This window comes from Gymnoscopelus braueri, assembly GCF_963280865.1.
Source record: "Gymnoscopelus braueri genome assembly, chromosome: 24".
NCBI lineage: Eukaryota > Metazoa > Chordata > Actinopteri > Myctophiformes > Myctophidae > Gymnoscopelus > Gymnoscopelus braueri.
In genome coordinates, this window is record NC_137626.1 from 9,059,451 (window position 1) to 9,072,199 (window position 12,749).

Genomic DNA, 12,749 nt, shown 5'->3' on the forward strand with positions numbered 1-12,749 from the left:
ACACTTTGTGAGCTTGTAGATCTGCTATTTTCACTATTAAAAAAAAAAAAAAATTAGTTTTTAAAACTAATAAAAAAGGAGATTTCCACCCCACAGCAACGATATGTGTGTTTATTCTCTCTCTGTGTGCGTGTGTGTGTGTGTGTGTGCGTGAGCGTGTGCATGTGCGTGCTCGCGCGTGCGTGCTTAGTGTAAGGGTACACACATTTTCATGTGTGTATGTGTTTGTGTGTTTACTGTATGTGTGAGTGTGATTGTGTGTGTGTGTGTGTGTGTGTTTATGTGTGGGCGTGCACATTTTCATGCGTGTGTATGTGTGCACATGTGTGTGTTTTATTATGTGTATACATAGTGTAGTATCATATCAGCATCAGTGTGTGTTCCTACAGGACACAGGATGTTACTGAACCTCCTACATCTGACACAGAGACACTGAACCATACCTCTCTCTAGACCTCCAGCACCTAAACCCAGCATAGAGTGGTTCATCAGTAAATGTGGTCTGGTAGGAGTGTAGGTGTGTAGTTGGCGCTCAGGGGGACGAAGACAAGGCGAAGGACGGACCTGGAGAGGACAAGACGGCTGAAGACCAGAATGGACCTGGAGAGGACGAGACGGCTGAAGGCCAGGATGGACCTGGAGAGGACGAGACGGAAGTGAACGAGGTCAACGGACGAGTGAGGGAACTTAGGGACGCAATGGAGAACAGGATCACGGGGCCGGAGCCGCTGTCCTCAAAAGGGAGTGAGGGAGGAGGGCTGACGGCAAAGCCGGAGCGCGTGACGTCCGTGAGGAGACAAGACACCGACTGGATCAAGAAAGACAGACAGGAAGAGGAGAAGGAGGAGGAGGAGGAGGAGGAGGAGGAGGAGGAGGAGGAGGAGGAGGAGGAGGAGGAGAAGGAGAAGGAGAAGGAGAAGGAAAAGGAGAAGGATGAGGAGGAGACGAGAGACTGGAGGAGAGACCTGAAGACGATGAAGAAAGAGGCGCCGTCGACGGAGGAGAAGAAGAGCCCAGCGCCGAAGGAAGACTGGATGACGGAGCTGAAGTCCCTGATGAAGGACCAGTCTCTGATGAAAAGACGGGACGAGCCGGGGAAGAAGAAGCGGGTGGTGCTCATGGAGGACGGCCAGTCGTACTACCCTCGCCGGGACGAGGAGGAGAGGAGAGAGGAGGTGAAGCTGCTGTCTCACAAGAAGGCGCGCAGTCCTGTGCTCCCCAGGGCGAGGAGCAGTCCTGTGCTCCCCAGGGCGAGGAGCAGTCCTGTGCTCCCCAGGGCGAGGAGCAGCGGAGGCTCTGACGACCAGGACTACGTGGTCTCACTCTACGTTAAGGTACTCATCACGCACACACGCGCGCACACACACACACACACACACACACACACACACACACACACACACACACACACACACACACACACACACACACACACACACACACACACACACACACACACTCTGCAGGTTATACAAGCATGTGCATAGTGCATACACAAAAGTGTGCAATGCCCATGCTTCAGTTGGGTTTTCACTGAGTGCAGTGGGATTTGGACGACAACTCTGTCCATGGAGAATAGAATATTCAAAGGTTTTGCAACAAAAGTAACAACAAAATGTTATGACACTTACAGTGACATTTAGCAACAGGTATAAACTACCTGATTTTTTTTTAAATAAACATGTTGCCTATAATAACTTGCACCCTAAATAGTGACGCCAGGTTGAAAGTGGTTAATAAAGACACAATACAAAGGTCTTAAAAGGATTAAAAGGATCCCTGGCTAATAAGCCAAATATACAGGGGTCTTCAACAGGAGATCCGGGACCCCTAGGGGGTCCTCAGAGTTACTACAGGGGGTCCGCCAAATCTTTGTGTGATATGATTTTTTTTCACCTTAACCACTTGAACCCTAGCATCCCTTTTCTGAGGAGAACTTTAGCCAAAAACAGCAGATCTACAAGCTCGGCTATTTTGGCAAAGAGGTGTTTGGTGTAGAGGGAAAAAATAGCAGACCAAGTAAACAAAAAAAGTTGAATCTGAAACACAATTTTATACAATATAGAGGGGGTCCCTGCTTCATCTCTCTCTCAGCAAGGGGGTCCTTGGCCTGAAAACGTTGAAGACCCCTGCCTTAATACATTATAATTGCCCTCTAACTAAAATTAAAATTAAATATCAAACCTTAAATATTGTATTTATTTTAGAAACAGCTCATTTTTCACTCAAGAGGGACAATACCTGTTGCACGTTGATGATGTCATTTGTCCATGTGTGGTCTATAGCCCCATGGAATCTATGGGATGCATGTGACAATAAAAAACACATTTTAAATATTGATTTGATGCTCATATTAACCTTAGGAAGAATTATGTTTTTTTCTATTTTCACATGTTTTTTTAATCTTCACATGCATTACATAATAGGGCTGGACCACCCATGGACAAATGACATCATCAACCTGTGACGGGCATTGCCCCTCTTGAGTGAAAGATTAACCATTTGAAAATATTGAAGGTGTTTTTAATTTGACATTTTAGTATTAACGTATTAAGGCATATTTACCCAGGGATCCTTTTAACTACCTAACTACCTATAACTAGTTATTGTCAGCACATACTACATATATAAAGGACTACACACAACCAGTTAAAGGACATACTGTTTATTGCAAGTTTGATGATATAGTTACTGACTGGAGTGTACATCCATTAAAGGTAGGGTAAGTGATTTACTTTGGTTAAAATAAGTGTTAAATAGCTCTATATTCTGATAGTACTCATTGCTATAGAGTGTTTGTTCAGTAAAAGGAGTCTCCCATGTCTCTCCAGCTCTTTATTAAACAGAAAATGCATTTTCAGTGCTCTCTCCTGGTTGGCTTAAAATGTGTCACCTACCTGAAAATGTACATACTGTATATTCTGTTTACTAAAGAGCTGGAGAGACCCCTGTGACCGAACAAACCGTCTGTAGTAATGATTACTATCAGAATATAGTACTTTAACAAAAAATAAATAAATACCAAAAAATATCACTTACCCTACCTTTAAGTTCTTTTGTTAGGGTCAAGTTGTTTTATCAGGAGTCATGTCATTTGTGTTTGAGTTTTTTTGTTATTTTGTTGAGTTATCAGTTAGGATGTGGGCTGAGTTTAGATCAGTGGTGGAAAAAGTACTCAAAAGTTTTACTTTAGTAAAAGTATCAATACTGCTCTGTCAGTTCTGGTCTGACATCTAGCACTGAGGGTATGGAATTAACTGTGTGTGCACTGCTCTCATCTCAGCAGGGGGCGCTCATGTCCACTACTTCTGCGTTCCCTTCCAAGCCTTCTATCTCTAGACTGTGTGACTCAACCAATTCTAACCGTCTATCTTGTACAGTATCTTTGTGTTATGTTGATAGCCATGTTGGCTATTCCATATTTGACCAAAAAAACAAAACAAAAAACACTTCGCCCTTCACTAATGTGTTAAACATACTTCCACTTTGACCGGATCCTGAGTCCATTAAACCATTTAAACAACAAAAAAAGTTCTTATCACACAAAGATTTGGCGGACCCCCTGTACTAACTCTGAGGACCCCCTTGGGGTCCCGGACCCCCTGTTGAAGACCCATGACGGATGGTATTATGTGTACTTTTTAGGTAATCTTTTTTTGTATGCGGCAGTAGGCCTACACACACGCACACGCACACGCACACACACACACACACACACACACACACACACACACACACACACACACACACACACACACACACACACACACATACACACACACACAGTACTAGAATACTACTGCTTTTTAACCACAGCTGATGAGACAAGACATCAGCACTTACTTGAGTAAAAGTACCAAAATGTACTTAAAGTACAAAAGTAGAAGTACTCCTTATGCAGAATGTCCTGTTTCGCAAGTTATCATACAGTATGTAAAATGTATATATTTTTTGCGACGTGTTGTGAGCTTGTAGATCTGCTATTTTCAAATAACCAAAGTTTAAAAAGGGCTGAAGTGGTGTGTAATAATAATCAAAAGCTACAAAGTAACTAGTAACTAAAAAAAACTCAAAGCATGGCACAAGACTTCTGCCGAGAAACAGAATAAAGGAAGTGAAATCTATAAGCCGTGTACCGTACAGGAAACCAAGTGCTGTCAGTCAGCAATATTTTAAGTACGCATTTGTCTGTCTCCATTAGCAACAACTGCACAGCGACCGTGAAGAAAGGGAACTATACACTTTCTGACCAACCACATATAATTTCACAACACCTTTTCTAGCCGGCAGTGAGCTGAGAAAAGCAAAGGGGTATTTTCTTTACCGACAGGCCCTCAGGGGTCCAGCTCTGACTTTGACTAACAGAGTGTACTACATTCTTCCTCCAAATGGCCAGCATTGTTACAGAGGTGCTTGTGAATCCAGAATAGACTTTGTGTATATTTTGTGTTTCAATATGGCATATCGTTGCTGTCAGGCAGATGAATTGAATACACATGGACCCCAATGGAAACAAGCCATAGTGCTTTCTTGGGTTTTAAACCCTTTAGCAGACCTTGTACAGAACTGTACTTTCTGTGCTTATTCTTGCAAACTGTAAATAAAGTATTCAATCAATCAATCAATCAATCAATCAATCAATCAATCAAGAAACCTCTTATTTCCACAATCTGTTTGTGTTTCTTCCTATGTGGTCATACTACAGCGTCACACAAAAGCATCAAAAGTAGCAGATCTACAAGCTCGAAATGCGGCACGAAGCGACGCGTTTTGAGCTTGTAGATCTGCTACTTTTGATGCTTTTGAATTTGAATCCTGAAAAGTTATAGTTTTGGACATACAGTATGAGGTTTCCCCCCGACAGAGACGATATACACGTAATGTAACACAGTACAAGTGTTGTCATTAACATATCTTTCTCTTTCTAATGTTTGGATGTTTGGATGGTTGCACAGTTATAAAGAAGTGATTTGATTGAGGATAACAAAATCCTAACTGGCTAGACAATTCCCTGTGGGCTGTTGGTGGGAGCATGTTTGTGGGGAAAAAAAGGTCTATTGCCCTCAACATACAGCAAAACATTAACAATATAACTTAAGAGTGCTATAAAAATGTACAGCAACAGCGATTCAAGAGGCAGTGCCCTGTCTCTACCCATATGGACTTATGCACTGTATTATAAAATACTGTAGGATATAGGTAAACCTACAGTATAGGATTATACAGTATAGGCTTCACTAAACTAGCTGTTCATAGTCTACTTAAGCATGTACCTCCTATTAAGAAGTGATTCACAAATCTTAGCTCTCTCTCTCACACCTCACAGAGAGAGACTGTGTGTGTTGCAATTGCAATTTCCTTTAACTAATACAGTCTCATTCACTAAGTTAGATGTCTGTCCCTGTTGAGGTCCTAGTATTATTTCATTACTACAGTAAAACTGTTCAGTATGGATAAGCTTGCATGCTCAGGGGACAAATTAAGTTTTGACCTTCAGGTGGACAGGATCGTGTCAAAGGTTGTGTCCAACCTAGATTCAGGATCTAAATGTCTCAATAGAAGAGCAGGGAAACCAGTTATATTGTGTTAACATACTCTACCATACAGATTGGACAAAATTACATTTAATTCACAAAAGAAAAGTACATAGGCTAACAGAGCTTCAGGATGTTACTGTACATGCAATAGAATAACAATTTGATATATATATTTTTAAAGTGTCCGTTCACAAACTTTAAAGCTGTTTGTTCTCTGGTTTGTGATGAAATTCCTGACTGAAGGGGAAATAATGAAGGCAACACACTGAGGGCCAGCTGAGAGGTTTAATCCCTGGGACAAAATGTGCTAATATGTAAGAGCAAATACATGCGCACGCACACGCACACGCACACACACACACACACACACACACACACACACACACACACACACACACACACACACACACACACACACACACACACACACACACACACACACACACACACACACACCAGCTTTTTAACCACAGCTAATGAGACCAAGACATCATTAGAATCAATTTGGGAAAAGACACCATGAGACAAAAATACATACAATTAATTATTTTTTCATCATGTGGAATGGTATTGTGGAATGTATTTGTCTCAACATTAAAAAAAATTGCACAGTGTTAGTGAAGTAAGGTTACTGGAAGACACTTCTCTGACAAAACCTCAAAGCATGTCACAAGACTTCTGCCGAGAAACAGAAAAAAGGAAGTGAAATCTAAGCTGTGTACCGTACAGGAAACCAAGTGCTGTCAGTCAGCAATACTTTAAGTACGTATTTGTCTGTCTCCATTAGCAACAGCTGCACAGCGACCGTGAAGAAAGGGAACTATACACTTTCTGACCAACCACATATCATTTCACAACTCCTTTTCTAGCCGGCAGTGAGCTGAGAAAAGCAAAGGGGTATTTTCTTTACCGACAGGCCCATTCAGGGGTCCAGCTCTGACTTTGACTAACAGAGTGTACTACATTCTTCCTCCAAATGGCCAGCATTGTTACAGAGGTACTTGTGGAGCCAGAATAGACTTTGTGTATATTTATTTTGTGTTTCAATAACATATCATTGCTGTGGGGCAGATGAATTGAATACACATGGACCCCAATGGAAACAAGCCATAGAGCTTTCTTGGGTTTTAAACCCTTTAGCAGACCTTGTACAGAACTGTACTTTCTGTGCTTATTTTTGCAAACTGTAAATAAAGTATTCAATCAATCAATCAATCAAGAAACCTCTTATTTACATATTCTAACTGTTTGTGTTTTTTTCCTACGTGATCATACTACAGCGTCACACAAAAGCATCAAAAGTAGCAGATCTACAAGCTCGAGCTGCGATGCGTTTTGAGCTTGTATATCTGCTACTTTTGATGCTTTTGAATTTAAATCCTGAAAAGTTACAGTTTTGGACATATGAGGTTTCCCCCCAACAGAGACGATATACACATAACACAGTGGTGTCATTAACATATCTTTCTCTTTCTAATGTTTGGATTGGTTGCATCACAGTTATAAAGAAGTGATTTGATTGAATCCTAACTGGCTAGACAATTGCCTGTGGTCTGTTGGTGGGAGCACGTTTGTGGGAAAAAAAGGTCTATTGCCCTCAACATTCAGTAAAACATTAACAATATAACTTAAGAGTGCTATACAAATGTACATCAATAGTGATTCAAGAGGCAGTGCCCTGTCTCTACCCATATGGACTTGTGTACTGTATTATGAAATGCTGTAGGATATAGGTAAACCTACAGTATAGGATTATACAGTATAGGCTTCACTAAACTAGCTGTTCATAGTCTACTTAGCATGTACCTCCTATTAAGAAGTGATTCACAAATCTTAGCTCTCTCTCTCACACACACACACACACACACACACACACACACACACACACACACACACACACACACACACACACACACACACACACACACACACACACACACACACACACACACACACACACACACACACACACACACACACACACACGAAAGACTGGCTCTAAACTTTGTTGCATTTTCCTTTAACTAATACACGTCTCATGTAGTAAGTTCTGTCCCTGTTGAGGTCCTAGTATTATTTCATTACTACAGTAAAACTGTTCAGTATGGATAAGCTTGCATGCTCAGGGGACACATTAAGTGTTGTCCTTCAGGTTGACAGGATCGTGTCAAAGGTCACGTAAAATGCAGATTTGCCCGATATGCCCCCTATACCCGCATATCTGTATAAATACCTCGAAAAAGTTAGTGACACCCACAGCCACGAAACTAGAGGGAGCGTAAACAACAATCTGGTACCACCCTCCCATAAAACAAACATGGGCAAATTCTCCTTCTATAGCACAGCCACCAAGGAATGGAATAGTCTAACCCCATCCCTCAAAAAATGCAGTTCCCTGGGCTCATTCAAAACAGCCCTAAAAACCCATCTTTCTGGAGGCCGAAAGAGGAGCTAGTACCAGTTTCCCTGTAGACAGACGACCCCCCCCCCCCCTCTTTTTGTACATATTTTGTATTTCCTCATGCTTTTTTTGTATATAATTTTTATTTTTCCATGCTTCCCCCCCCCCTTTTTTTGTACATATATTTTTTAAATGCTTTTTTTGTACATAGTGGTATTTTTTCTGTATTATCTGTATTTTCATGTTGATTTTTGAACTGTTTGGTTGCTACTATATATGTCTATGAAATTAACTCAAGGACCCCAACGGAAACAAGTCCGCAAGGACTTTTTTGGCCGGACCTTTTAGACAAAAGCATTATAAATGTAACTGTGTTGTTTTACATTCTTTTGCCTAATAAAAATCAATCAATCAATCAATCAATCAATCAATCAATCAATCAATCAATCAATCAATCAATCAAAACGTCCAACTATAGACACAGGATCTAAATGTCTCAATAGAAGAGCAGGGAAACCAGTTATTTTGTGTTAACATACTCTACCATACAGATTGCACAAAATAACATTTAATTCACTAAACAAAATTGCATAGGCTAATAGAGCTTTTACACTCTGGATGTTGCTGTACATGCAATAGAATAACAATTTGATAAATATAAAAAACAGTGTCCATTCACAAACTTTAAAGCTGTTTGTTCTCTGGTTTGTGATGAAATTCCTGACTGAAGGGGAAATAATGAAAGCAACACACTGAGGACCAGCTGAGAGGTTTAATCCTTGGGACAAAATGTGCTAATATGTAAGAGCAAATGCATGTGCACACACACACATACACACACACACACACACACACACACACACACACACACACACACACACACACACACACACACACACGTGCGCACGCACGCACAAACACACTAAACAACGCCTTCCTTTGTGTCGACCTCTTTTGGTAGACAGACCAATATAGATGGGTTTATTATGAAAATGTCATCGCTGTCTACATGTTGTGTTGCAACACGTCGTGAGCTTGTAGATCTGCTGAATGTTGGTGCTATAGGGTTCAAGTTAACCCATTTAGACCTGAGGCCGATTCTAAAAACGCCTTCTAAATCCTACCTACGTTTTCTGAAAAAAACGTATAAAATTAATGTTGCAATATCATCTCTGTCGGGTGGAAACCTCATATGTCCAAAACTGTTACTTTTCAGGATTCAAATTCAAAATCAGCAAAAGAAGCAGATCTACAAGCTCAAAACGTGTCGCTTCGCGCCGCGTTTTGAGCTTGTAGATCTGATACTTTTAATGCTTTTGTGTGACGTTGATCGAGTTGGCGTTAATTTGGAAAAAAAAGAGGTTTGAATGAGGCAGGGTCATTACAGTTGGGGAGGTGATCCTCCCCCCTGATCGAAAGCGGCTAAGAAACATACCAAAGTAAACCGCCACAACAGGAAATGCTTATAACCACTTATGCCCTACTCACTTTATATACTTCATTGTACAACAGTTAGTGAAAATCCCCAATCTACAAGGTCACAACGTGTCGCATCGTGAAGCATTGTGAGCTTGTACGACACCAGGTGCTAGTGATGTTATGCATAGTCAGGTATATCATTGATTATTAGTTTATACGAAGCTCTATCTGCATTAGACTATACTTAATTAACCTCTTTAACACTGGTGGCCCTGTTTTGAGCAAGTCATTATACTGTAGGTTAAATATTTCTCAAAAATATGTAAGTAGAAAATATATAGGCCTATCTGCTATTTTCGAAAACTAAAATTTGGGCCCTTACGCAGCCCTCACACCCATGTCGCACCGCCGATCCGACCAATATGTCTGAGTCATAGTGTCGGGGGCTTTGTCAGAGTTCACATCACGTCTGTCTGTGTCCCTTTTGTGCAAAATATATAGATCTCTGTATCTGGCTGTTTACCTGTCTCCCTTTTATGCCCATATATGGAGATCCCTGATATCATTAGTATTATTGGCATGCCCATATATGGGCATATTGGTTGGATCGGCGGTTCTGGACAACTTAAAGTTTGTGGCTGAGTCATAGTGACATGCTATATATGGGTGTATCGGCTTTATTTATGGTTATGGCTGAGTCATAGTGACATGCCTATATATGGGCGTATCGGATTTATTTATGGTTATGTCTGAGTCAGAGTGACATGGCCGGGGTCTCCCGGCCAGCCTTACAGTCCACCCTTAAGCCAATTTTAATATAGAATGATAACAGTCCTGACCTTCCTGGAATGTAATTTTTTTGAAGAGACATCAGTTCCATAAAGGTCACAGACAGAAGTGTCCTTTAGGAAGGCACTGAACACTATCTGCCCACTATAAGCCCACAGGGAAATGGAAATGAATTGAATGAATTGACACTGTTTTATTTCTGTTTCTGTCACTGTTTGTTTTTGTGCATTTTTGTGACAGTAGAGTAACTCATTACATTGTATTTAATATATATTAAACATTGCTTGCCATAAATTTGGGTCAACCATTAAGAATACTTGCTCAAAAAGCTTCCGACCAAATAATTGAGGATAAATTGGTTAAAGCGGCACCATGTATCATCAGATCCTCCTCTCCACCCTCAAGGGAATGGGTGTCTCAGGCTCTGCACTCTCCCTGTTTGCATCCTACCTGACGGGTCGCTCCTAACAGGTGATGCTGAGAGGGTCTGTGTCATAACCACACAGGCTCACTACTGGGGTTCCCCAAGGCTCGGTTCTGGGTCCTCTTCTTTTCTCTCTCTACACTACATCTCTTGGTGCTGTCATCCACTCCCATGGCTTTTCCTACCACTGCTATGCCGATGACACCCAGCTGATCCTCTCATTCCCCCCCTCCGCCACACAAGTGGAGGCACGCATTGCTGCTTGTCTGGCTGACATCTCGGAGTGGATGTCGACGAACCACCTGAAGCTCAACCTGGACAAGACCGAGCTGATGTTCCTCCCGGGGAAGGGCTGTCCGCACCGAGACATGGCCATCACCATTGATAATGCTGTGGTGACGTCAACTCGGACTGCGAAGAATCTGGGTGTGACCTTGGACGATCAACTGTTAAAGCCAACAGCACAAACTCAACCACAAACACATTTAAAGTGGCGGCGGGTGAGCCTGACATTTGGGACAAAGTATAGATAATAACACAACACAACAAGGTTTCTGTTTCAAAATAAAAATGGAGGACATTTATTAAGACCAATTATTATATTTGAATTATATTGCAAATCAGATCAGTAGGCCTAGTTGCGGCCAACTTGCGGGCCGTGGGCGGGGAGTCGGGACGGCGTGTATAAGCACTCGTTCTCTCCGTGACTCCGTCTGCCTCTCTCTCTTTTCCCTCGTCTTCTTTGGAACAGCTGTAACACAGCGGTGAGAATGGGGGGGGGGTGGAATTAATTTCCAAGACTTGTGTGTCTGACTCTGTCTGTCTGTCTGTCTATCTGTCTGTCTCTCTAGCATTTAAGGCTTTTTCCTTTTTTGCTTGCACGCACCTGCAAACAGTGCTTTCCATGGCGCTGAATTTTTACAATACACAGCGAGCCCCACTCATTTAATATATATATATATATTATATAGTGCAAATTAAGTGTTCAAATTATGGCATCCAATAGGCCATAACTTGCTGTAACTCAAACAATTACAGCAAGTTATGGTGCCACACAGAAAACTTGGGAAAGCCTAAATTAATCATGAAATAGTCTTACCTTATATGCATTTTCTTCTGGTTTTGGTCCGTGCAAAGTCATCCACAATGTCATCAAAGTCCTGTTTGTTGTTTGACCTCGTAACCGGTAACCTCACCTGAGACACCCCAACTCACCTAGAGCTCCCCCTATCTATCAGTATCAATCAATTCTATGTAGTCGTGTAGATAGTGTAGGCTACATTTCATTTGTAGCTCACACAACAAGCTTTCTATTTCTTGAAAGAATTGAATAAAAAAATACAAAAAAAAAAACTATATATATATATATATATATATATACACACATAGGGGCCCCTGCAAAGTTAATAACAGTGACGGTCATGCGGATTGATTGATTGAATATTTTATTAGGCAGAAATGTAAAAAACAGCACAAGTACAGTTGTTTCCATTGAGGTCCTTGGTATTCAATTCATAAACATATAGTAGCACCAAACAGTTCGATGTCATTTTTTTTTTTTAAACATAAAAAAAAAGAAAAAAAAAAAGAAAAAAAAAGGCTCAAGCTCAGGGGCCCCCCTAGCTCAGGGGCCCCTGGGCCTTGGCCCACTCGGCCCGTTGGATAATCCTCCCCTGTGCCTCGTCACTCAAGGGTCCTGCTGGTCGATCGACACGGTCACAGCTTTTTTCTGTTCTGGCCCCACAGTGGTGGAATGAACTTCCCACTGATGTCAGGACAGCAGAGTCACTGCCCATCTTTCGCCGCAGGCTGAAAACCCACCTCTTCAGGAAACACTACCCTTCCTCTTTGCCTGGCCTACTTGTTGTTAACTAGTTGTACGAACTCTTGTTTTATTTTTGTATTGTTTTATTGGATCTTGTTTAGTCGATAAACTTATTTGTTTTAGCTCGTGCTCATTTGATTTAGCTATTTTGTCTCATCTGTTTAAGAAAGTAGGTAGCTGATATATTGCACTTTTACCTTAGAGCTAGGTATACTCTTGGTTGCTTGTTTTTGCAGGAAATGCACTTAAGACTTCTGGTGATTAGTAGTTTCGTTCCCTACCTATGTTGAATGCACTTATTGTAAGTCGCTTTGGATAAAAGCGTCTACTAAATGACTGTAATGTAATGTAATG

The 12,749-nt window shown here is 41.4% G+C and overlaps 1 protein-coding gene across 1 annotated transcript in view; it reads right to left on the reverse strand.

Annotated features, from left to right (window-relative positions):
- Nucleotides 1-262: 262 nt before the first annotated feature.
- LOC308080254 (NACHT, LRR and PYD domains-containing protein 3-like) overlaps nucleotides 263-12,749 on the reverse strand; it is a 64,899-nt gene continuing 52,412 nt past the window's right edge. The window contains exon 15 of the mRNA XM_080422030.1: nucleotides 263-464. Coding sequence (XP_080278156.1) covers nucleotides 413-464 — 52 coding nt within the window. The 3' untranslated portion in view covers nucleotides 263-412. The remainder of the gene's footprint in view (nucleotides 465-12,749) is intronic.